Here is a 25,419-nt window from a genome sequence, read left to right as displayed (position 1 = left end):
AGATAATTAGTTTGAGTTGGTGGGTAAATAAGGACTGGGCATAGATGTTAACCACAGTGTCATTTATTATTTGCTCTGGGCCACGTTTCGAGCTTGGGATTTTATGTATATTACCTCATTTCAGCCACACATCAGTGCTGAGAGATTAGTATTTTGATCTACAGTTGCACTTTGTAGGTGAAAAAATTGAGATGTAAAAAATTTCACATTACTTCTCCAGTTAGGGATGGATTTCTAATTCGGTTTGACTCCAGAGCCCATGATTGTATGTACTGTCTATCCACCATCCTACCTCCTTGAACCTTTCCCTGTGATGCTGGGCATTGTAAGGCTGCAGTGTGGGTGATTTCCCTCCTTTGGTCGGTAGATGTGGTTATTAGATGGGGGTCATGGTTCTTTCCTTTCAGAGAGCTATGAGCCTGCATTTTTAAAGGGTGGATTGTATTAACAGTTTGTTGTTCTTTCAGTTTGAGCTACTGAAACATCAGAAACTGAAGGACCAGAATATCTTTGTCTCCCAGACCAGGCTCTGCCTGCACAATCTCCCAAAGGCTGTGGATGACAAACAGCTGAGAAAGCTGCTGCTGAATGCCACTCGAGGGGAGAGAGGGGTGCACATCAAGGAGGTGAGAGTTGGCCCTGCCCTCTCAGAACTTTGGTACCTGGGTCAGATCGAGCATATATTTCAAGTTGTGGTGCTAGCAGATTAACAGATTTTCTTTTGGACACGTTGTCAGCAAACAAGACTGAGTTTTGCAGTTTTCTTTTTTCTCTTTTTTTTTTTTCTCTTCTGGGAACTGCCTTTCACATCTGACCAAATTGCAGCAGAAATATGAGGAAGTCTCTGCCCTGGTGAATTACTTTAGCAAGCATTTATTGAGTGCCTGCTAGGTGCTCAGCATTATACCAGGTGCTGTGATGTTAATTTTCTTCCAGAGAAAATCATCTGTGTGTTTTGCTCTTTAGAAGAGCATTTTACTACCATTTAGGCTCTTACCCTATGGTAAGAGTCCTCAGTGCCCCGTAGTGAGCACAGGGAGTTGTATCTTTGGCAGTTGTATCAGACAAACACTGGATTCATACCAAGACTTGGTTAGACACGGTGTGAGTACAGAAACCTCTCCTCTGCCCCCACAGCATACCTCCATCGTAGCACTGACTGTTACACTGTCTTGTAACTGTCTGTCAGTCATTTCTCCTGACTGGATTGAGCTCTTTGGGGGCAAGTGTTATCCCATTGTTTCAAATCCTTGGCATAGTACCTGGCACATAGTAATCTCTCAATCAGTGTTTATTGAAAAAATAACATAGCCCATATTATTAATTTGCTTTGCTTTGTTTCATCACCATAAATGGTTTTCCTAATCCCTGAAAGCCTCTTCAAAATGTATGATATTAGGATTTGGGTAATTACATGAGAGAATGTGAACATATCAGCGTATGTCTGACACTACTCTTAGTAAAACTGTTCAAAGTGTTACTGGCATAGGGGTCAGTTGTGTAATTTCTCATATCAGCATGCACAATACTTAAGGTCTGCAAATTTAAAACTTGTCATTTAGAACAAGTTATGTGTGTTTTACAATATTTGCATTATATTGAATTTTCTCTTAATTCTTTCATATGCATAAATATAGTGTCTCAGTAAGATAGTAAGCTTCTTGAGGACAGGAACCTCATTTAATACTTTTCTTGATTCCTCTACAGTTCTAGGTACAGAGTAGATGCTAGGCATATACCAAATGCAACATCCAAGTGTCCCCAGTATCTAGACGTCTTCGTTACATGAGATCTGCAGCTTCCAGGAGTAATAGCATGTGAATGATCCATTTTCCCAAAATATCCTACTCTACCTTGGTGCCCTAGGATGCGTTACATCCAGCTTAAGGATTTAGGGAAAAATCACGCTGAAGAGGATCTAAGCTCCGAGCAAAGACAGCTAAAGCTTCTTCCTGTATTTCTGAGGCTGTATGTTGGGCAGGCTCTTTCTCATGCCTGAAATGTCTTTCTCATCTAAAGCCATCTAAGGCCTTCTTCCTTCCTTTTTTCAATAAGTTCCTTTCTGAGTGGTTTCTTCAGTGATGAGATCTGTGGATAACACGTCATCCTCGGTGATAACTTATTATATAATAAATACTTATCATAAATACCATGTACCTCTCAAGTTGTATATATTGTCAACAGTTAGCTACTATAATTTTTCCTTGGGAAGTTTATTTTATTTACATGTTTATTTGTAGGTCTGTGTTGATGTCTATAAACTCTTAGAAAGCAAGAAAATGTCTGTTTAATTTGTTTTGTGCTCTCGGTATATTCTAATAAGACATATATTCATAAGTGTTATTCCAGTACAACTCTTTGTGATGGTGATGTAGATGCAGATTCTGTTCCAATAATCTGATTTCTTATTGAATCTATTGAGGCTTCTCATCATCCTGTAATTATTGCTGCTTTTTGTTTTTCTACTCATAGTGTAGGGTGATGCGAGACCTTAAAGGAGTTCACGGGAAAATTAAGGGTCAGTCCCTGGGCTACGCCTTTGCAGAGTTCCAGGAGCACGAGCACGCCCTGACGGCCCTACGCCACATAAACAACAATCCAGAAATCTTTGGGCCTCAGAAGGTGAGCCTCATCTTGTGGGGAGAGCTATTCCCCTGAGAGCCATTTGCAGAAAACCATTCCTCTCCTTCATGTCCAGTGTCCTCTGACATTTGAGTGGTGGGAAAGAGTAGAAAGTCAGTGGAGGGAATGAGCAGTGATTCAGGTGATAAGATGATTAAAAGGAACTCTAAATTGGATAGACTGCTTGCAGAACTGGCCCCTTTAAGTAGAGTAAGTGAGTAGCAGGCTCTGACTTGCAAAAAAGAGAACAGTGGTGGGGGACAGCTCAGGTCAGTGCACTCAGAGATTAAGAAATCTAATGAATGGCTTTCTGTCTCCTGACGCAGCGACCAATAGTGGAGTTCTCTTTGGAAGATCGAAGGAAACTCAAAATAAAGGAACTGAGGATCCAGCGCAGCCTGGTACAGAACCGAAATGGTTTTTCTGTTTTTGTTTTTTTAGTTGTGGTAAAATACAGATAGCATAAAATTTACTGTTTTTATGTATACAGCACACTTAAAACCATTTTTTAAGGCCATATTTAAACTCCTGTATTGTTCAGTTTGTGGTTCTGCTCCCTTAAAATAGGTCTCTGTCTCATTAAGTTCTTTGTTACCCTTTGCTGTTTTTCCCTAGAACTGTCCAGGCCACCTTCTCCTCTGCTGGCCTGTCTTGTAATAGCTCCCAAGAAAGGAGAGAAGGGAGAGAGAAGCAGGCTGATGTTATTACCAAGCAGCAGTTCTTATGCAGTGTTTGGTGATGGTACATGTCAAAATTAATGGCCAAGATTAAAGTTTTAGATTACCTATAGATTTCAACTGTCGCTTCCATAATTCTTTTTTCTTCTTAGATGGCTCCAGAATTGTGATGTCGGGTAGTTTTAGTACTGTTTTTAATCTAGTGTGGTATGCAGGAAAGAACAGGGACTTTGGGGACAGGAAGACTCATGTTCAAACTCTGGTTCTGCCCCTTTTTGAGATCCTTGCAAGTTATTACATCTCTCAGCTTCAGTTTCTAGTTAGTAAAATGGGATTAACAGCATCTACCTCACATGATTGATAAAGATTAAATGAGATAATACATGTAAATTGTCTTACATACTGTGTGATCAGCACACAGTCAAATCTCATTCTCTTACCCATCTTCCCTCAGGGCATACAGGACCAGATTATTCTTGATACTGTAACTTACAGCTCTCATCAAATGATACCTTAACTTGCATCTATACCAAACATTTGCTGTCTTTTGTGGTGTGTACCATGAGCATGACCAATAGAGGAACAGTTTCAGGGGTTAATACAATGGTCCTGGATTGGAAAACCTGGGATCTGGTTATTCAAGGCAGCTTTGTTATCCTAGGTATAGAATTATTTACTGCCTTAAGCTGTTGCTTCAGAGGTGATTCTGAAGCTGCAGGCTTAAAAAAAAAGTTCAGATGGCTTTATTTGTTGCCTACACTTATGTACATACTGCTCTGTCTATGTAAAAGTGCCCCTTTCCCCTGACTCAAGGATACTTCTATGTAGTTCCATATTCAAATCAAACGTGCTTCTTCAAGTAGCATTTTCTCACCTCTCTCAAAAGAGATAAGACCTCGTTACTTGTACTTTCATGAACTTCCTTAAGCTCTTTGTTAGTTTTTTTCTTTGCTTTATTTGTGTTTGCATCTCTTATCTCCAATAGGCTGTGAGTCCTGAAAGGTAGGTACTTTATTCTTTCCATTTGTACCCTTACTGCTTAGAAACAGAGACTGACACAAAACAGGCATATAATAAATCTTTGTTCTATCAATGTGCCTATCTAGATTTTTAAGGGGAAAAGGACAAAATAACACATTATTATTACTTTAATTTCACATGAATCTTCCACTTCAATGCAACATAACTCTGTAACATACTTTATGCCTTCCTTCTCACAGCATCTTTTCCTTCTCTTCTTCATTTCATTTATTCCTTCTCTAATGCTCTTCCTTTCTTTACATAGATTCAAGTTTCTGACCTAGGTCATTTTCCTTCTCTGAAGAAATTTGTTTAGCATTTCTTGCAAGGCAGGTCTACTGGTGACCAATTTCTTTAATTTTTGTTTGTCTGAGAAAGTCTTTGTTTCTCCTTCTATTTTGGAGGATAATTGCACTGGATACAGAATTCTAGGTTGGTGATTTTTTCCCCCAAAACTTTAAATATTTCACTCTGTTCTCTTCTTACTTACATGGTTTCTAAAGAGAAATCCAATATAATCTTATCTTTGCTCCTCTGTAGGTAAGATTTTTTTTTTCTCCTCTGGCTTCTTTCAAGATTATCTCTTTATCTTTGATTTTTTGCAGTTAGATATGATATGCCAAGGTGTAGATTTTTTGGTGTTTATTCTATTTGGTATTTGGCTGAGCTTCCTGAATCTGTGGTTTAGTGTCTGTCATTAAGTTTGGAAAAATCTCAGCCCGTATTATCAAATATTTCATTGGTTCCTTTCTTTCTTCTCCTGGTATTCCCATTACACATTTGTTACACCTTTAGTAATTGTTCCATGCTACTGGCCTTTTTTTTTTCTTTTCTCTACTGGCTTTCGAGTCTTGGGCACACGTGTATTTTCACCCTATTTCTGCATATGGAAAGGTAAATGATTGTTTTGCGTCCCCCACTCAATATCCTTCTGTTATGATGTCAGGGCCTGTGAATTGCTTGTATTCCCTTTCCTATAACTATTTGGGGGAAGAATTCCCCTTCTTTCACCAAGCTCACATAAAGCTCCTCTTCTACTGAGTCTTTTCAGCAAATAGACCTCATCCAGAAAGCAGATGGCAGTCTCTTGTTTTATGCAGCAAAAAGTGAAGTCCAAGTCCACAACTGGTCAGCCCCAGCAGGACCAACCAGAGCTTGGAAAAGACCAGCAATGGAAAGCAGCTCAAAACCATAGCCAGGAACCAAGCAAGGCTCCCCTGGAGCAGAAAGGGAAGGCAGGCTCTATCTCGTGGACAGGGTTCCAGACCAAGGCTGAAGTGGAGCAGGTGGAGCTGCCTGATGGAAAGAAGAGAAGAAAGGTCCTGGTGCTCCCCTCACACCGAGGCCCCAAAATTAGGTGAGATGCAGGGTGGCGGCATTGAACAGTGGGTGGCTCCTCAGAGTTTGTTCTCATTTAGCCCTTTTCTTCTTTGTGGCTTTTGTTTGGATGAATGGGATGCTTAGTACTGGGCCAGTCCTACGTGAAGGGGAATGCACAAGTATCTCCACACTAGCAGAGATGTCAGTCTTGGACCAAATAGAAGCCAGAGCAGGACTGGCAGACGGGACCTCGGAGGAGCCTTCCAGGGCAGGCTTTCATGCCATTTTTCTCCTCTTCTGAAGAGCTTCCTCCTGTCCAGATGGCCGTCCCTATCAGCTGAGGCCCATTTGCTTGATGTTTCCTTACAGTTTCTGTTGGTGCAGCAAATTAGTGCTGTAAACAGAAGTTGATCTTTACAAAATATTTGTTAAATAAATGAAGGTTTTTGAGATTCTCTTGAGGTTTGAAGCCAAAACAAAAAAAGAAGTATACAAATGTTGAGCCTTAGGATATTCTGTTGCACTATCCCTTTATAGAATGACTTATCAAGGGCTTAGAAAGAGCCAGTGTAAGAAAAGGAACTTTATCTTCCAGGCTGAGAGAACCTCAGGGGTGCCAATTAGAGGAAGAACTCAGGGTGACCCTTACTTGACCGTCTTATTTCAGGTTGCGGGACAAAGGCAAAGTGAAATCTGTCCCTGCCAAAAAGCCAAAGCCCCAGATAAACCAGTGGAAACAAGAGAAGCAGAAATTATCTTCCAAGCAGGTAAGTTTTATAGAGCATAAGACTTCAGTATGGCAGGGCTCTGCCGGGGCTGGCAGCCACTTTTTGCCTTGATTAGTTGAGCAGAAAGAAAGGGCTTCTGGATTGCAGCCACATGCAGGACTGCAGCTTTTTAGAGGATGTTGAGGTACACAGTTTTTAAAGTAGAGAGAATAGTAAAATGAACGCCCATATATCAGTTACTCTGCTTCAGGAATTATTTTACCTGTTCTTTGTACATGCTTCCCCCTGGCCCAGCCCAGAGTACATTTTTTTTTTTTTTCCACTTTTTTTCTTTTTTTTTTTGTGAGGAAGATCAGCCCCTGAGCTAACATCCATGCCAGTCCTCCTCTTTTTGCTGAGGAAGACCAGCCCTGAGCTAACATCTATTGCTAATCCTCCTCCTTTTTTTTCCCTTTTTCCTCCCCAAAACCCCAGTAGATAGTTGTATGTCATAGTTGCACATCCTTCTAGTTGCTGTATGTGGGTCGCCGCCTCAGCATGGCTGGACAAGCGGTGCATCGGTGCGCGCCCAGGATGTGAACCCAGGCCGCCAGTAGTGGAGCACATGCACTTAACCGCTAAGCCACGGGGCCGGCCCTCCCCCAGCGTACATTAAAGCAAACTCTGCTTCACGTGTAAATACACCTCAGATGAAAATGAAGTATATTGCTCAGAAAAATACCTCGGAATGCATCTAATTGACCAGGCCTTGGGGGCCGGCCCTGTGGTGCAGCGGTTAAGTGCCCGTGCTCCACTGCTGGCAGCCCAGGTTCGGATCCCGGGTGCGCACCGACACACTGCTTGTCAGGCCATGCTGTGGCAGCGTCCCACGTAAAGTGGAGGAAGATGGGCACGGATATTAGCCCAGGGCCAGTCTCCCTCAGCAAAAGGAGGAGGATTGGCATGGATGTTAGCTCAGGGCTGATCTTGCGCACAAAAAAAAAAAAAAAGTACACTTAACCAGGCCTTAAATACACTTACACATACATACATATATATTATGCCATTATCATATCTGAGAAATTAATAAGACGTCATTAATATCATCTAATACGCAGTCTCTATGAAAATGTGCACATTGCCTCAAAAATGTGTTTTTGTAGTTGGTTAGTATAAATCAGGATCCAAACAAAGTCCACACATTACATTTGGTTTTTATATCTTTTGTCTTTAATTCTCCTGTAATATTCACTCTTCCTCGTCACCTCACTGTTTTCCATGCTGATAATTTGTTGGAGAAACCAGGTCATTTGCCCTTTAGAATGTATTGCATTTTGAGTTTAGCTGCTTGCTTCCTTGTGGTGTCATTTAACTTGTTCTGTAACACTCCATATTGCCTGTAAACTGGTAGGTAGATGTAGAGGCTTGATTAGATTCTCGCCGTTTTCTTGGCGAGAGTATTTCATAGGTAGTTCTGTGTGCTTTCTGTTGCATCACATCATAAGGCACATACTGTCTGGTTGCCCCGTTTTCAGTGATGCTCAGATTGATCAGTAGGTTTAGGGATTGTTTACCTTATCTTCCATTTGTGAAGTCCGCCATCAATCTCTCACGTAATGGTTTTAGCACCCAGTGAAGATTGCTATCTAGATCCATTATTTCAATATGGGTTGCAGAATGGTGATTTTCTAATTTTATCAGTCCTTTTGCATTTTTTAGTTGAATTCTAGAAAAAAGAATCTTCCCTTGTCAACTATTTGTATAGGAAATGAAATACCATTTGTATAGGAAAGGCAGGTTAATGCTTGATTTTTTTTCTATCAGTTTCCAGAGTAATGAGTTGATACACCGCCAACCTCCTATGGTGACTAGTATGATTTTTTTAGTATTATGAATTCCTGAGTTTTTATATACTTGATGTGTTTCATTCAAATGCAGTTATTATTCTTATCCCATCTGAGGCCAGCAGAAGCCCCTCCAGGTTGGCTCCTGAGTCGTTCTGACATTATCCTGTCTTTGGTAGTGTCCTTGCTTTCTAGAACAACCAGATGTCCCAGCTCGTCTTATATGTTTTTTCCCTGGTCCTGGCATTAGCCATTTTTCCAAGGAGCCCTATTTCTTTTTAGTAGGAAATGGTGGTCCTATAGTCTTGAACAGTTGAGGTCAAGTTTTCTTTTCCCCTTTCCTAGTCCCTTTCTTTAAAGGGTAAAAGAAGCATTAGTTTCCCATCCTACTCAAGAAATCTGTGTCTCTGGGAAGTCTGACGCATACCATACTATTTTATAGAGCTCTATCTCTGCAATCCCATAAGTATTCTTGGTGCAGGAAAGGGCAAGCAAGAACATCCAAACTCTGGGCTGACTCATTTGTGAGGAGATTCACGTGAGCATTTGAGAGCTAGAGTGGGAGAGGCCTCTGAAACACCTGAACAGTGTGTTAGTGTTCTTTTAGGCATTTCTGGTGTGATTTCTTACCAGTGGATGATTCTTTTTGGGTTTTTCTCTCTAAGAGTCACCAGAAGTCTACCTCTTGTGGTAGACAAGATCTCTGTACCTACTTATTTTCTCTCTTGGGTGGCCTGAGGGTAAGGTGATATTTAACGCTTGAAATTGATTATCTTGTATTTCCTTACATTTCATTTGTAGGTACCTAGGAAAAAAGCTAAAGGAAATAAGACAGAAATCCGCTTCAACCAGCTGGTTGAACAATATAAGCAGAAATTATTGGGACCTTCTAAAGGAGCACCTCTTGCAAAGAGGAGCAAATGGTTTGACAGTTGATGATGGCAACAGACTGGATAAGAAGCTGGGTTGTGTACTTCTTGGTAAAGCTCCCAGGCTCCCCCCTCACCCCCTAATGGCATTTACTGAGGGTAAGAAACCCCTTGAGTGCATTGCCACTTTGTTGGGAGGCCCCCTGGGCTGTGCACATCTGAACTTTGGTCCCTCCGTGGTGCGTGGTTAGTTAACCACAAAGAGAAATCTCAGAAGAATGTTGTGATGCTTCTTGCATATTATCCAGATTATTGTTGAAGTTGTGTCTGTAATTATTACCCATTTTAGTTCTTTGTTTCTCAGATAAAAACAATTGTAAAAAGCATTCTTGAGGGCTGAATTTTTAAGATGTATATTTTGTTAAGTGTCTCCTCTAAATGAGATGTTTTGTGGCTTTTTGAATAACAAACTATCTCTCATTTCTAATATATGTGAATCATTTATTATTTATGAATGTTTTTGACGTTCCCAACTCTAATTCAGTTATGTAGTCCTGTATACTTCAGGGATTAAGTAAGAGCAGAGAAAAATTGTTTCCAACCTAATCTCTGAGGGTGAGAGAAACTTGGAAAGTAATTGAGGGCAGTGGGGCCTGGCAGAGAGCAATACCTGATAATTCTTTACCAAATGGGTGGATAATTGTTAGTAGTTGACTAGAAATCAGTTTGCAGTAGCACACAGACACTAGGCTGGCTGGTGATAACCTGCATTTTCTCTCATCAAATACCTCCTCCTAAGGACTTAGAGAGGTAGGAGGTGGTGGAGAGAGCAGTGAGCATGAGGCCTCGGCTCTAGCCTGACCTGCCTTTTACCTAATGGGTGGCTTTGAACCAGACACAGACTCTCTGGGCCTTAGTTCCCTCATTTATAGACTAAGAAGTTTAATTAAAGGCTTTCTCTGATCCTTCCTAGCTCTAAACTCTTTTTCTAATGCATTCCCATCCATATTCTTTCTATTTTTAAACTCAGGGTAGAGAAGGCTTTCATTACTTTTCAAAATTTTAGAGGTGTCACAAAAGCTGAGAGGCGTGGTAAATAAATATTGAAAAATCAAGATCCAAAAAGATCATGATAGCCTGAAGGAATGGGCTGAATCTGATAAAATGAAAATCATTGGGAAGAAGCATAAATTCCCTCACTTGCATCCAAAAACCCTGTTGCACAAGTTCTGGTGGGAGAGTTTGAGTCAGTTGTGAAGCAACATTATGGCTACCACAAATGTAGTAGGACTGTTAGGCTATATTAGTAGCAATGGGATGTCTCAAATGAGTGAGCTGCTAGTACTCTGAGCTGGCCAGACCACACCTATAAGACAAATGTAATGACCAAGTTGGTGAAGGAAATCAAAATGTCAGATGGAAACAAAAGTGGTCATGAGATTATTGTTGTTGAAGCTAGTCATGGGTAAATGGAGATTTGTTGTTATACTATTCTCTCTGCTTTTGTGAACTTTTGAAATTTTCTGTAATAAAAAGTTAGATGAGTAACTGAAGAAAGCTGGTACTGACCTGCCTGAGAGGGAATTCTTGGGGTATAACAGCTGTTGGTAAAGCCCGGAAGGCCATATGGAGGCAGATGAGTAAAAGTCACAGGGAATCAGATTTTGGCTCAGTATAAGGAAGAACTTGAATGTAGCTGTCAGAGGGGCATGAGTTCCATCTCTGGAACTGTCCAAGTGTAGATGTAGTAAGTCCATGATACTGTGCAGGGGATTCCAGTACTAGGGGATTGGGCTAGAGGAGGTGGTAAGGATCAGTCAGCTCATTAATGTTTGGCCTCAAGATGACCTGAAGATGTGCCTCATGTCTCACCCTAGTCCCTGAGGCCCCTTTCTAGAGAAAACCTGATCAACACTCTCTGTGTGGTATCCTTCATACATTTGGTCCTCATTAAGTCTGCCCCATGGTCGAGATGGCTTAGCTCCTGCTTAAAACCCTCAATGGTTTCTCATCTCACTTTGATTGAAATTTCAACTCTTTCCCATACCATGCAGTGCCCTAGGTTCTCCAGCCCCTATCACCTCTCCTGCCTGTCTTTATCCATTCTCTTCCTTTCTTTCATTTTTGGCCACACAGGCCTTCCTTCAGTTCGTTTGTCTCTTTACTACCTCAGGGCCTTGTATTTGTTCCCTTTGCCTGGAGAGCCTTTCCCTCAGATCTTTGGATTATCATTCAGATCTCCACTGAGCTGTCACCGCCTCCTGGAGCCCTCCCCTGTCTAAAGCAGGGCTTTGCTTCCCCTCCCGTCTATCCTGCCCCTATCACTGAATTCTATTACCCTGTTTATTTTCTTTCAGATAGAGCACTCGTCTCTATCTGAAGTTATTTGTTTTTTCCTCCTAGTTAGAATGTATGGCTTGTGAGAGAAACTTGATCTCTCTTGTTTCGTCCTGTAGACACAGCACCTAGAATTGAGTCTGGCACATAGTAGGTACCGAGTAAATATTTTTTGAATGAAGAAAAGATAATGAGGCAAAGAAAGAAACAGTACTCACTAGGCCAGAGAAAGAGTTGGAAATATAGCCCAAAGTTCTTGATTCACTCATCCGGTCTGGTGCTGTAATAAGTGATGCTTTCTTCAGAACCGTTGCTGACCTAGGGATATGGCTATTTCATTGCATTGTCTTGGGAAACCAGTGAATGCTCAAAAATACCCTTAACTGGGTTAAAAATAGATAAAGGAGAGACCCTGAAAATATTTAAACCTTCTTTGGGGAAGAACTAAAGGGCTGTATCTCCAGAGTTACCTTGAGACAGTGTGACTTGGGGAGTTTGAAACGTTCTTGTAGTAACTTGGCAACACATCTGTCCTAGGAAGGTCTGTGTGCTGCGGAGGGAGTAAGATATTTTATTATGGGTATACACAGAATACCCACAACCTGCCTGTCAGCTCATCTGTTTTCCCTTGGCCAACTGTTTGCTCACCAGACACCTTTTCCCTTATATACAGATATCTATAAATTAACATTCCAAAATATATCTTAACATTTAGAATAGATAAAAATTGGTGTTCCTTCAGATAGCTTTGCCAGATTCTCTTAGATCCAAATATTTCTTCTGACAGCTTTAGCAACCCATATGTTTAAAACATCATTCAACTGGTTGGAAGGTTATTCTGCGGTTCTTTAAAAAACAAATCGTCCATTTTCTCAACAACCAGATTCCTTATATAGTGTCTTTTTTTGGGACACTTTTCTGTGTTTATCTGGGCAGCTCCTACCCTCGCCTTGGGAGTATTAATGCAATGAGAGTTGTGCTCACTTCTTCACTTCAGAGCCTGATGTTTCATAAAATGGAGTTTTCTGAATTAAACACGAAGATGGAGGTGCAGACTGCTGGGTTAAAAAACAAAAACAATGACAACCATTTTTGTTAACATCCTAGACTGAAGGCCATCAGTCAAAACTGTCAAGTTTCAGTAGCATTTTCCTGCTTGGTTACACAGTAGCCGGGCTCAGAGATATTTCTTTAAATAAAGAGTCTCAAGTTTGTGTGCTGGCTGTTTTTTTGCTTTCTTTCTTTTGGGTTACTTGGTAGTTTTGAAGAAACTGCTGTGATCCAGGATGTGTGGTCCCTTCCTCTAGAATTAGTCTGCAGCAGGGATTTTACTTCAACTGTCTTGAAAGGAGATCTGCAGCTTCCTCTGTTACAGCGTTAGGCCATGTGAATTCATTCTTCAAAATACTTCCGAACATCCTGTGGTAGTTTTTGCCTTGAAAAGAGATTTTCCAACTGAAAATTCAGAACCTAGAACCTCAAGGCTCCAGAGATTTCCTATTCGCCTTGTATTTGGCCTTCAGTCATCTGAGGAGGCAGGAGGTGAAATATGCCACAATCAGTGCTGACTACCCGGAATCTTCAGTCTTATGCCCTCTGGCTGACCCAGGTAGCTAGTTCTCTGCTTCAATATTCCTTCAACTCGCTGTCTGTGAAGTGACTGACAGGCATCTGCCAATTTTGTCATGTAAGTAGCAACTCCGCCATGCAACTTGGAAAGTTCCTGAATTTCTCCATAGACTGCTCTCCATGATGGCAGCAGCCACATCATCAGACTAAGGATACCCAAGATAAGTTTGTATTTCAATTTGTTTTGAGTGATGCTCAGCTATGCTTTCTCCCACTCAGCTCTGACTGGCGCTTAGGGGCCAAGATGAGGTTGCTTTGTTTCTCTCAGGCCAAGTAAAGATTTCCAGACTTCCCTTTGCCCAGGCTTGACCAATTTAGAAGTTACCCACGTGCGTTACCTTATTTTGGTTCTTTTGTTCTTGTCCTGGTGCCTCTTGCTTTCCAGGATTAATTGCAGAGTCTGAGACCGCACATTGATTGGGGTGTCATTCAGTGGCCCGACAATGGATGAGTTATAGGTACATCTGCAGGTTCTTTTGGCTTCTGATTCTGAACTGGTGTTTGACTGCAGACAAGCTTCTGTGCTTGTGAAGGAACATACTGGGAAGAATGTGAACGACATGAGACTGACGGAGTCTGGTAACCAATTCTGAGAAGAAAACTGCAGTCACTGGAATACCTTTTGGACCACCCTCAAATGGAGCATCTTGAAAGGTGGCACATCCAGTTTTCCTTAGACTTGTCCATGCTGCCCAGAGCCCGCTGCCTTTTTTCAGACATAGAACTTCCCTGCTGCAGAGTCATCCCGAAATCTCCTTCACTGGCCATTTGACAGAAGGAAAAATCCTTTCTGTCCTTGAGGGCAGGGACTATATTTTACACTTTTCCACATACTCTGCAATACTTAATGATTTACACATAGTAGGAGTTCTTCTAATTCTGTTGAACTTCCTGAAGGTCATCTGTTCCAGGCTTAGCTGGGCTTGTGAAGGACAACAGAGTCATTTTCTGAGGTGATGTATGTGAAGGGGCCCCAAAATACAAAGTGATAGAAGAAGGAGAATAGGCTACTGATCACGATCCCTTGAATATACCACCTGTGTTCTTTTTGCTGAGCCTTGTCCATACCGATTTGTCTGTCCCTCCTCTCCACTCAAGTGCCATCCGGTATTCAAGTTGGGGATCAAGGCCCAATTTCTCCCTGGGGACGTCAGCCAACCCAGGGCATTGCCATCCCTCCCTCGGTCCCTGACACACTTACTAGTTGGCATCCACTCACTCAACAGAGCATGTGCTATTGTGGCTTCCTTGTTGTTTCTTTGGGTCTCGCCTCTCTAAGTAGACTGACCCCTCGATGGCAAGAACTAGTCCTTGCTATCCCAGCCCCAGGGCCTGGCACATGGCTGTCCTGTGTGTGGTTATTGAAGATGATGAAGATGAGGGATATAGCAGACTGTCATCTGCAGTGGTCTCTCCCCAACCTATCATTTTATGGTATTTTATCCTCTTTCTTGCTCAGCCTCATCCGTATAGTAGGTGCTCAATAAATGTCAGTTCCTTTCACTCTCTCCTTTTCCTCTTTCCTGCACTATTGTCTAGCCTCAGTCCACCAGCAACTGCCCTCTGAGGTTGCCTAATCTGCCTTGTGGCCAGAGCCCATTCCTGTCCACCTCTGCTGAGGGACTCCCAGCCCTATGCACGGGGCTGAACAGTGAAGGCTGTATGTGCAAAAAACCTAGTTGTAAGAAACTCATTCTCACATGTCCCCTATTCTCACTCTCAACCTGTCTCCATTTCTCCTTTTTCTCTCTCCTGGGTCTGACACTCTCCATTGTCTGCACGCCCTTTTCAATCAAAAGATACTCAAATGCTGTGCTTTTGATGTGGTTTTCCCTTTGGATGCTACTGCAAAGAAGATGCTATCTTTGTATGCTAGCTTACACTGGGAAAGACCCTACCATGGCATTTGGCACCTCAGTTGGAGGGAGAGGTCTGGAACATTGTTCCTATACTATTTGCAACAAGAGGATGGGATTCAGGTGCACCCCTCTAATAAGATAGTGTGATACTGTGATTTATAATGAGAAATATATATTTGATCTTCATCCCATTCCTGACACAGAGCTCCTAAAACCCTTGGAATTTACTGCTATGAGAGCGATGAAGGCATCTTTTGTTAATGAGAAGACTGGGAAAGCACCTAAGGATGGCGGCTGGTTGCCAGTGGAGCCAGCCTTGTGATTAGAGGGTTGGAACTTTTAGTCCACCCCCCACTGTCCTCCCCTCAACTTCCGGGGAGTGGAGAGAGGCTGGAGATTGAGTTCAGTCACCAATGGCCAATGATTTAATCAGTCTTGCCTATGTGATGAAGCCTCCATGAAAACCCAAAAGGACTGGGTTCAGAGAGTTTCGGGGTTGGTGAACACACGGAGGTGCTGGGAGAGTGGTGCTCCTGGAGAGAACATGTTTCTCTGCGTACTGTGAGTTGCTTTAGCAAATTAATTGAACCCAAGGAGGGGGACGTTGGAACCTCCAACCTGTAGCCCGTTCGTCAGAATACAGGTGACAACCTGGACGTGCTATTGGCATCTGAGGTGGTGGGCAGTCTTGTAGGACTGAGCCCTTAACCTATGGGATGTGACGCTTCTCCAGGAATAGTGTCAGAACTGAGCTGAACTGTAGGACACCACACAGTTGGTGTTAGAGAATTGCTTGGTGTGGGGAGAAAACCCACAGATCAGAACTGGGTGCAGAATTGTAGCTGGTGTCAGAATTATAGGTAATATATTTTTAACAGCACCCCAACGAAAACCCTCCTCCAGTAGCACAATGACCATCAGTTGCCAGAGTATGTGAAGCTGCCCAGCCCTCAACACCACAAGCCCTGCAGCAGAGTTCTGGGGAGCAAAGCAGGCCTGCGTTACTTCAGAGGTGGGTAATGCCACAAATAAGATGAAGAACAATTTAGAGGCAGAGTGCTTTGGCTCCTTCCAAGCCAGTGGTGTCCAGTCTGAAAACAGCCTCCCTTGTCAAATCAGACCCCAGACCCATTTCATGTGTGAGACAGATAGGAAGCTATGATCTCCATTTCAGAGACAGGGCAAACTGAGGCCCAGGCCGAGAAGGCAGCACGGATGGGGCAGGGGTACAAGCCCAGGTCTTCTGACTCCCAGGCCAGTGCTCTGTCCTCATCTGATCCCTGCTGCACATTGCCTGCCTGCCCTTTGGGCTTCAGTTTCTCCATTTGCACAAAGGAGAGTTTCCTGAAGGAGCATGGGCTTCTCTTGCCCTGCCTGTCACCAACTCCTTGATGATATGGCCCAGAAGAGCCCATGGCTGTTGAGAAGGGCAGGGCCACAGCCACGGGCTCTGGATCAATATCAGAGTGTGGGCAAAGGCAGGGCTAGGGGGCTGCCAATCAACCTCAGCCTGTGACCCCAGGCCTGCCTGGGGCCATCTAGCTCGGAGAGGGCAGCCAAGACCCAGGAGGTGAGTGGGGGCAGGGATGGTGGTCCTCTCCATCCTTCTCCTGGCTTTAAGCTTTTCTCTGGATGGAAAGAGAGCACAAAGAAAAAACATCTTCCTTCTCATTTCCCTTCCTGATCTTTCCCAGGCAGGGTGAGGGCAGCCTGGTTGTTTGAGAACTGGATGCAGCTTGCCTGCGGAGACGTGGCCTGCCTGTGACAGTTTTGCAGAGTGGTGATCATGATGCCCCTTGATGGGGGCTGGGTTTGAGCGCTGCTCCCTCCACGTGAAGACTGGCTGAGCAGGGCTGCCTGCTTTTTCAGACCCTTCATCCCAGTCTCAGCGGAGGAAAATAGGACGACACTCTCCTAAGATCCCTTGGCCGCCTGATCTAGAACCAGAGCGGGGCTCCAGCCTGGCCTAGAGCTCTGTCTCTGGGGCCTGTCGTCTGAGGAACTATCTTGTATTTGAAAACACTTCTTGCTAGGTACACCAAAGGTTTTTAGGGTGAAAGGTGGTTTCTCTTTTTCATATTACATGATAAGAAAAGGAAGGAAAGGACATTTTCGTACTTACACATTCTTTGGATGGTGTCGAAACCTTTTAAAACTTCCTTCATGTAAACAATAATGTCAAGTTTTTATGATAAATTATTAACTTAATTAAGTCCTTTGTTTGACCAGTTCCTTTACCCTCTACCCCAGAGCAAAAGAAACCAATCATCACATATTTTTCTAGTTGTCGTTTTTTCTTTTTCCTGTGCTACCAGAAGCCAAATGTACTCATATATTTAAAAATAGGTGAAAAGAGAGTTTGAGTGGTGAATTCATTTATTTTGTGATTTCCTTGGCAGTAGTCAGGGCTCCATACCTTGGCTTTGCATTGGGGTTGCCGATATCTGAAGGGTGGACTGGCTTTCCTCAGTTTTCTAACTGCCTTTCCCAGAATTCTGCACATATCTTTATTGCCCTGGAGGTCAGGTAATGGCTGTTTATTTTCCATAGTCACAAAAACCTCTGGGGAGAGCCATGGCAATTTGAAGAGGACTATGAAAGAGACGTTAGAATTGAAGTGGCTACTCAGGAAATCACATACCCTTGTTCCCCATCTGCATCTGTGGGGACAGCTGCTAGCCAGACTCTCCTGCCCTGTGGCCAGCTGTGTGTGGGTACGGCTGGTGAAGGGAACAGGTTCTTGGAAGAACTGTTTGCCTCTCATCTCTAACTCTCCACAAGAGGATGGGGACTCTAAACTCAAATAATAGTTCATAATAGCAGCTAACAGTTGCCGAGCACTTACTTTGTGTCAGGCGTGTGCTAAGGGTTATCTATTAAGTAAAATGCGTATCCCATCCCTATCCCCACACCCAGAGGCCCAGATGAAGACCACAGAAGGGGAATCTCTGTGTAGGAAGGCAAGAGGTCCCTGTTTCCTCTGCTTGCAGACCTTCTGGGACAGGAAACTGATCGTCTGCCCGAAGCACCCCGTGCATTTTCACAGAGCTCAGAACATGCATTCCATCAGGGACTTGGATGGAATTAACTGAGCTAGTGTCTTCTGCACACCCAGAGTGCCTATGGATCCCTCAGCGGTGCCACTGAAAGTCTCTATTTCTGGGCCTGTCTTCTACGCTGGGGTACGAACTGCAGGAGTGGGGCTGGGGTGGAGTGTTTTTCCTTCTGTCTGCCCATCCCCAGGGCATACTTGGTAGAGTGCAGGCCCTTGGGTGAATGCAGTGAGAGCCATATCCAGGGGTGGCACCAGCAGTGAGCCGGGCGCCCAGTCTCTCCAGGAAGCATAAATGTTCACGGGTGTGGAGGGCTGCAGCCGGGGCCAGTGCAGGGCCCACACGGCTGACCTGCTGCAGGGCCTCTGGGTTTTGAGCCCCTTGGTGAGATTTAAGCAATTTAGAATCTTAACAAGGGACTGGTGTCCTTTCCCAAGGAGGCAGTGAACGATTTGAGCAGCGGGCAAGGGACAAAAGGGGAGAGCGAGAGAAAGGCCAAGGCTCCTCCCAAGAGAGTCCAGGTTGTGGAGGGCAAAAAACACCAGAATACTCGTTGCAATGTGGATGAGTCTTGAAACATTGCGCTAAATGTCTTAGCCCGTTCGGGCTGCAATAACCAAATGCCATTGACTGGGTGGCTTATAAACAGCAGACATTTATTTCTCACAGTTCTGGAGGCTGGAAGGCCAAGATCAAGGTACCGGCACGTTCTGTGTCTGGTGAGGACCCACTTCCTCACTGATGGCCATATTTTCACTGTAACCTCACATGGCTGAAGGGGCAAGGGAGCCTCTGGGGTCTCTTTTATGAGGACAATAATCTCATTCATGAGGGCTCCACTTTCATGACCTAATCACCTCCCAAAGGCCCCACGTCCTAATAACATCCCCTTGGGGGTTACGATTTCAGCTTATGACTTTTGGGGTTACATAAACATTCAGTCTATTGCACTAATAAGCCACAAAAGGAAAATATTATATGATTCCACTTATATAAGTTACCTAGAATAGGCAAATTCCTCGAGACAGAAAGCAGAATAGAGGTTACCAGGGGCTGGGGGGATGGGAGAATGAAGAGTTACTGTTTAATGGGTATAGAGTTTCAATATGGGATGATGAAAAAGTTCTGGAAATAGATAATGGTGATGGTTATACAACATTGTGAATGTACTTAATGCCACTGAATTGTACACTTAAAAATGGTAAATTTTATGTTATATGTGTTTTACCACAATACAAAAAAATTTAAACCATCCATAAATAACACTATCCAGAAGAAAAGATAAATATTTTTGCTGATTTTAACCTTTTTTTTTCTGCAGGTGTGTGTTTTATAAAATTTAGTTTATAATATACATACAATAGTGAGCTTTTTAGTTTTACATTTTTATTGTGAATATTTTCCGTGTCATTAAAATAGGTTGGAATCACCACCTTTAAGGGTTGCATAATTTAACATTACATGGCTATGCAATGATTCCCCTATTGTTGGACATTGAGTCTGTTTCTAATTTGTCATTATTATAAATAATACAGTAATGAACATCTTTGTAGATAAATATTTGCCTATATTTTAATTATTTCTTTAAGATAGATTTTTAGGAGGAGAATTACTCAGTCAAAATCTAGGGGTTTTTAAGTCTTTTTATACCTAGCACCAGATTGCATTCTAAAAAATATAGAAATTTATACTTCCAACAGTATTGGGGGGGATACAATTTTTACTGCACCCTTATTGATATTAAGCACTATCATATAAAATATTGTTAATTTGAAAGGTGAAAATTATCAACTTTTAATTTATATGGATTTGATTACTAATGAGGTTAAGCATTTTTTTATGTTTACAGTCATGTACATCCTATGAATTGTTTGTTCCTGTTCTTCACCCAATTTTCTATTGGATTTTTAGAATTCTCCTTATATATTAAGAATAATGGCCACTTGGAGTGACGTCAGCATCATGGCAGAGTGAGTTGTTCCCTTTTTCTCTCCCCTCTAAGTTACAACTAAATGGACATCCATCAGCCAACAGAGGATTCCCTACACAACACAGCAGGACGCCTGAGAGATCCAAGCAAGAATAATGGCCACTTGTCATTTTGTGGTTTTTTTGTGTGTGTGTGTGTGTGAGGAAGATTAGCCCTGAGCTAACATCTGTTGCCAATCCTCCTCTTTGTTTTTTTTTTTTTTTAGCTGAAGAAGACTGGCCCTGAGCTAACATCCATGCCCATCTTCCTCTGCTTTATATGGGACACCGCCACAGCATGGCTTGACAAGCGGTACATCTGTGCACACCCGGGATCTGAACCCCTGGCCACTGCAGTGGAGTGTGTACACTTAACCACTATGCCACCGGGCTGGCCCCCCACTTGTCATTTTGTGACAATTATATCTCCTAGTTTGCCATTTACCTTTTAGTTTTGGTAAAGCTATTTTTTTATGTAAGTTTAAGTTTTTTTACATATAAAAAGTATTGATTTTCCCTTTGGATTTTTTCCATCGCTTTTATGCTTATAAAGTCCTTACAGCTTTTGAAAGCACATACATTTTTCACCTATATTTTCTTTGAATTTTTAAATGGTTCTAATTTATCCATTTGTATTAGTTTCCTTGGGCTGCTGTAACAAAATACCACAGACTGAGTGGTTTAGAACAACAGAAATTTATGATCTCACAGTTCTGGAGGCTAGAAGTCTGGTGATAGCAGGGCCATGCTCCCTCTGAAATCTCTAGGGGAGGATCCTTCCTTGCCTCTTCCAGCTTCTGGTAGCCCCAGATGTTCCTTGGTTGGTGGCAATATATAGCTCCCATCTCTGCCTCTGTCTTCACATGCCGTCTTCTTATAAGGACGTCAGTCATATGGATTAGGGTCCTACTCTACTCTAGTAAGACCTTGTCTTAATTAATCACATATGCAATGACCCAATTTCCAAATAAGATGCCGGGGATTAGAACTTCAGCATTTCCTTGTTGCAAAGGATACAGTTTGACCCATAACAACAGTTAACTCTTTCATCACCTGGAATTGATTTATTTGGATGTGTGGTGTGAGAGAAGGTATAATATTTTTTCCCAAATAGTTAACCAATTGTCTCTATACCATTTATCAAATATTGCTGCCTCTTCTGAGAGGATTCTGATGCCTCCTGCATCGGATGCTAGATCTTGCACACTAACTTCTGCTTGTAAGTATGACCCACTGATGCATCTGCAATTCTTGCGTCAGAGTTACACGATTTTCGTTGTTTTAGCTTCACTGTATTTTTAATATCTGGCAGGGCAAAATTCCTCCTCATTCGTCTTTAAATTTTTGTCTTAGCTGTTCTTGCCTATGTATTTCTTCTGAGTAAACTTCAGAATAACTGTAGCATGTTTAACAACAACAAAACAAACCTCCTTGGACTTTTAATTGGACTGTGTTAAATCTACAAGTTAACTCAGTCTTCCCATTTAGGAACATGGCATGCCTTTCCATCTCATTAATTATTTCATGTGTTTTAGAGAAGTATACAAATTTTTGAGATATAGTTTTCCCGTTTCCCACATTTGTTGCTAAAGTCAATTCTGGGTGTTTTTGTTATTGTTATTGCTATTGTGATTTTGCTCTCTGCTCCCCTAGCCACCCACCCTCATTATATTTTCTAATTGGTTATTGCTAGTTGATGAGGAAGCTATTGAATTTTGCATGCAGCCACTTTATTAAATTCACCTGTTAGTTCTAATAGCTTTTCAATTTATTCTTATAGGCTCTCTGGAGCCTTTTGCACAAACCAATTCAAATGAATAATTAACTCTCCAGCTGAATCAATGACCTTCCCTAAATCAGGTCTCATATATTTAGGAGTTTGGCTGAAGGAGAAGGCTGTGTAAATACAGTGTGAATAGGGGCCTCGGAAAGTTCTGGTAGCCTCAAGAATGCTCATATTCTTTAATTCATAATTTTATTGCTCAAAATCTTTCCTAAAAAAAGTGATCAGAACTGTGGACAAAAGAATGTAGGGATCAAGACATGTATTGCAATATTTTTTATTTATAACAATGGAAATTGGAGACAACCTAAATGATTAACATTCACGGATTGGTTAGGTCGATGTTTACTTTGTTTTCACCTCAGTCTTCTGATCCTCTCATTCTACTAATCCATCACAGCTCAGCCTCTCCCTCAAACTGCAGCCTCACAAATCCTGCTGCCTGCGGAAGGCTCTGATTACATTTCAGAGGCTGTCCACACCGCTACATGGCCCAGTCAGAGCTCAGCCCCTTCCTCCTCTCACTAGGTCAGGCGCCTGGGAAACAGTGTGAGACGGAGTGGGAGGACTTTGAGAGCCGCATCTGTGAGGGATGAGGGAAGAGGAGTGGGCAGGAGAAGTCGAACTGTGGTATAGTTACAACAAAGTCATAAGCTGATCCCATGGGGAGATCTCAAGCTGGGATGGCCCTTCAGAGTTGTCTCAAATAGAGGTAAGGTGGCTGGGCTCTGATAAGCCCCACATGCCCCAGTCATTGGGTGGGGGCTGTGCTTTGAGGGGGGTGTTACTTTGGAGGAGGACAGTTCCTCGAGAGAGACCCAGCTGTGAGCAGCCAACATTCCCAGCAGGGAAGCAAATGCCTCCACCTGGAAGGGGGAACTGGATGGCTGTGATGCTTCATTTTATGTGTCAACTTGACTCAGCCACGGGGTGCCCAGATATTTGGTTAAATATTATTCTGAGTGTGCCTGTGAGCATGTTTCTGGATGAGATTAACATTTGAATCTGTAGATTCAATTCAAGACTGAGTAAAGCAGATTTCCCTCCCTAGCGTGGGTGGGCCTCGTCTGATCTGTTGAAAGTGTGAATAGAATAAAAGGCTGAGTAATAAAGAATTCTTTCTCTCTGCCTGTCTTTGAGCTGGGGCATAGGTTTTCTCCTGCCTTCGGAGTCAGACTAGGACTGGAACTTACACCGTCAGCTCTCCTGGTTCTCAGGCCTTTGGACTCAGACTGGAACTGTCCCACTGGGTCTCCTGGGTCTCCAGCTTGCTAACTGCAGATCATGAACTTCTCAGCCTCCATAATGGTGTGAGCCAATTCCTTATGGTAAATATAAAAGAGGTAGATATCTATACCTGTATCTATATCTAAATCTATATCTATATTATCTGTATCTGTAGCTCTCCTGTTGGTTCTGTTTCTCTGGAGAACACGGACTAAAACAGCGGCACACGACAGCCTTCACTACACCTGCTGTGGTGGATTACAGATGGCTGCAAATTCTTTGCTACTCCTTCCATTGAAAAGTTGAATGTGTTTCTCCTTTAAATATGAAATGGCTTAGTGACTTCTTTTAGCCAATAGAATGTGGCAGACGTGACAGTGTGTAATTTCTGAGCCTGAGACTTGGAAGGTATACAGCACCTGCTTTTGACTCTTAGAATACACCCTTAGAAGCCAGCCACCATGAAGAAGTCCAACTATCCAAAGACCACTGTGCTGTGAGGAAGCCCAAGCTAGCCACATGGAGAGAGAGGTCGTGTGGAGGAGCACCAAGGTGCCAGACGTGAGTGAAACCATGGACCTTCTAGCACAGCCAATGGCTGAATGTAGCCAAAGGAATGGTCCCAAGTGAAAGTGTGTGAAGCAGAACTACCCAGCCGAGCCCTGCCTATTTCTTAGCCCACTGCGTGCCATGGATTCCAGACTGGTCATCTCAAACTCCATCCTTGGCTGGGATCATCTCCCTAACATGCGCGTCACCCTCTCCCATGCTTAATCCTCGTGACAGCTCCCCATCAGCTGCAGGATAACGACCCAACTTAGCCTGAATACTAAGGACTTTTCCTAATTGGGTCCATGGTTGCTTGACCAAATTTTCCTGCTCTTCAAACTAAACTTCAGACTCAGCAACATAGAACTCTTGTAGTTTTGCCACTCACATGCTGTTTCTTCCTACCACACCTTCCCTCCAGAATGCCCACTTTCTCCCTCCTCCTCCCAGCTGATTCTCAGCCCAGAAATCACCTCTTTCTGGAAGCCTTTCTCCTTTCCACCCCCAACAGCCACCACATACGTTGGACTGGGCGCCCTTCCTGGGGTTCACTGCTATCATTATACTTACCGCGTATCATTATGTGTTATCTGTGGTCTATTTCCTCAACTAGACTGTGACCTCCTGGAGAGCAGATATTACCCTAAATCCTCTTTTGTCTCCAGCAGAGTACTAATTTAAAAATAATAGTGATAATAAAATTAATAATAATAATAGCAGCTAACACTTTCTAAGTGCTTATTCTGGGCCAGGCGCTTTCTAAATCCTTCTATGTGCATTAACTCATTGCATCCTCACCCTAAGAGGTAAACTATATCAATATCTCCTATGTTTGGTTTACAGATGAGGAAATGGAAGCACAGAGAAGTTAAGTCACCTACCTATGGCCTTTCAGTTGATAAGTAACAGAGCCAAGATTTGGGCCCAGAGTCTGCTGCAGAGTCTGGGTACTTAGCACTATGCCGCGGGCACTCAGTACATCATTTTGAAAAATATGTGGGTAGATATATGATATAACTTTTGTATTAGTCAGGGTTCTCCAGGGGAGATATCTGTCTGTCTGTCTGTCTACCTGTCTATCTATCTATCTATCTATCTATCTATCTATCCAGATTTATTAAGAAGAATTGGCTCATGCTATTATGGAGGCTGAGAAGTCCTATAATCTGCCGTCTGCAAGTTGGATACCCAGGAAAGCCAGTGGTTTAATTCAGTCCAAGTCCAAAGGCCTGAGAACCAGGGGAGCCAATGGTGTAAATCCCAGTCTGAGGGCAGAAGATGAGATGAGATGTCCTAGTTCATGCAGTGAGGCAGAAAAAAGAGGAGGATTCCTCCTTCCTCGCCTTTCGTTCTATTTAGACCCTCAACAGATTTGATGATGCCCACCCATATTGGGGAGGGCAATCTACTTTACCAGTCCACGGATTCAAATACTAATCCCATCCAGAAACACCCTTACAGACACACCCAGAAATAATGTTTAATCTGGGCCAGTCAAGTTGATACATAAAATTAAATTAACCATCACATTCAGCCTTTAAAACAACATTTTTGAAATGTTTACTATCATAGGGAATAGCTTGTCATCTACTGTTAAGAGGAGCAAGCACAAAATTAAGAGTACAGTATGATCTCAACTATGTAAAGGAAAAGAAAACAGCAGAGAAGACTGGAAGACAATATGCCAAAGTTTACTAGTGGTTGCCTCTGGATGATGGACCATCAGTCATTGTTTTTCGACTTCTTTATATTTTTCTGCACTTTTCATATTTTCTATAATGAGTATGTATCATTATGATAAGGAAAAGACTTACGAAAGCAAACCCTGAGGGCTTAGACAGTACTGGAATCTCTTTGTTTCCCAGAAGAGTCTGTTCAGGGGGTGCTTCAGAGCTTCCGGAGACCCTCAGCTGAGCAACCAACCACATCCCCCTCCTCAGTGGGCAACAGCCCCC

General features: G+C 42.8%; 1 protein-coding gene across 1 annotated transcript in view; it reads left to right on the top strand.

Annotated features, from left to right (window-relative positions):
• The window catches only part of RBM28 (RNA binding motif protein 28), a 30,721-nt gene extending 18,111 nt beyond the window's left edge, over positions 1-12,610 (top strand). Inside the window, exons 14-19 of the mRNA XM_004418722.3 lie at positions 468-626; positions 2,473-2,622; positions 2,949-3,023; positions 5,420-5,676; positions 6,307-6,406; positions 8,992-12,610. Coding sequence (XP_004418779.2) covers positions 468-626; positions 2,473-2,622; positions 2,949-3,023; positions 5,420-5,676; positions 6,307-6,406; positions 8,992-9,126 — 876 coding nt within the window. The 3' untranslated portion in view covers positions 9,127-12,610. The remainder of the gene's footprint in view (positions 1-467; positions 627-2,472; positions 2,623-2,948; positions 3,024-5,419; positions 5,677-6,306; positions 6,407-8,991) is intronic.
• Positions 12,611-25,419: the final 12,809 nt, after the last annotated feature.

This window comes from Ceratotherium simum, chromosome 1 (genome assembly GCF_057802395.1).
Source record: "Ceratotherium simum simum isolate JZ-2026a chromosome 1, ASM5780239v1, whole genome shotgun sequence".
NCBI lineage: Eukaryota > Metazoa > Chordata > Mammalia > Perissodactyla > Rhinocerotidae > Ceratotherium > Ceratotherium simum.
Note: the sequence above shows the minus strand (reverse complement) of the source record. Positions and strands in the feature narration are given on the sequence as shown.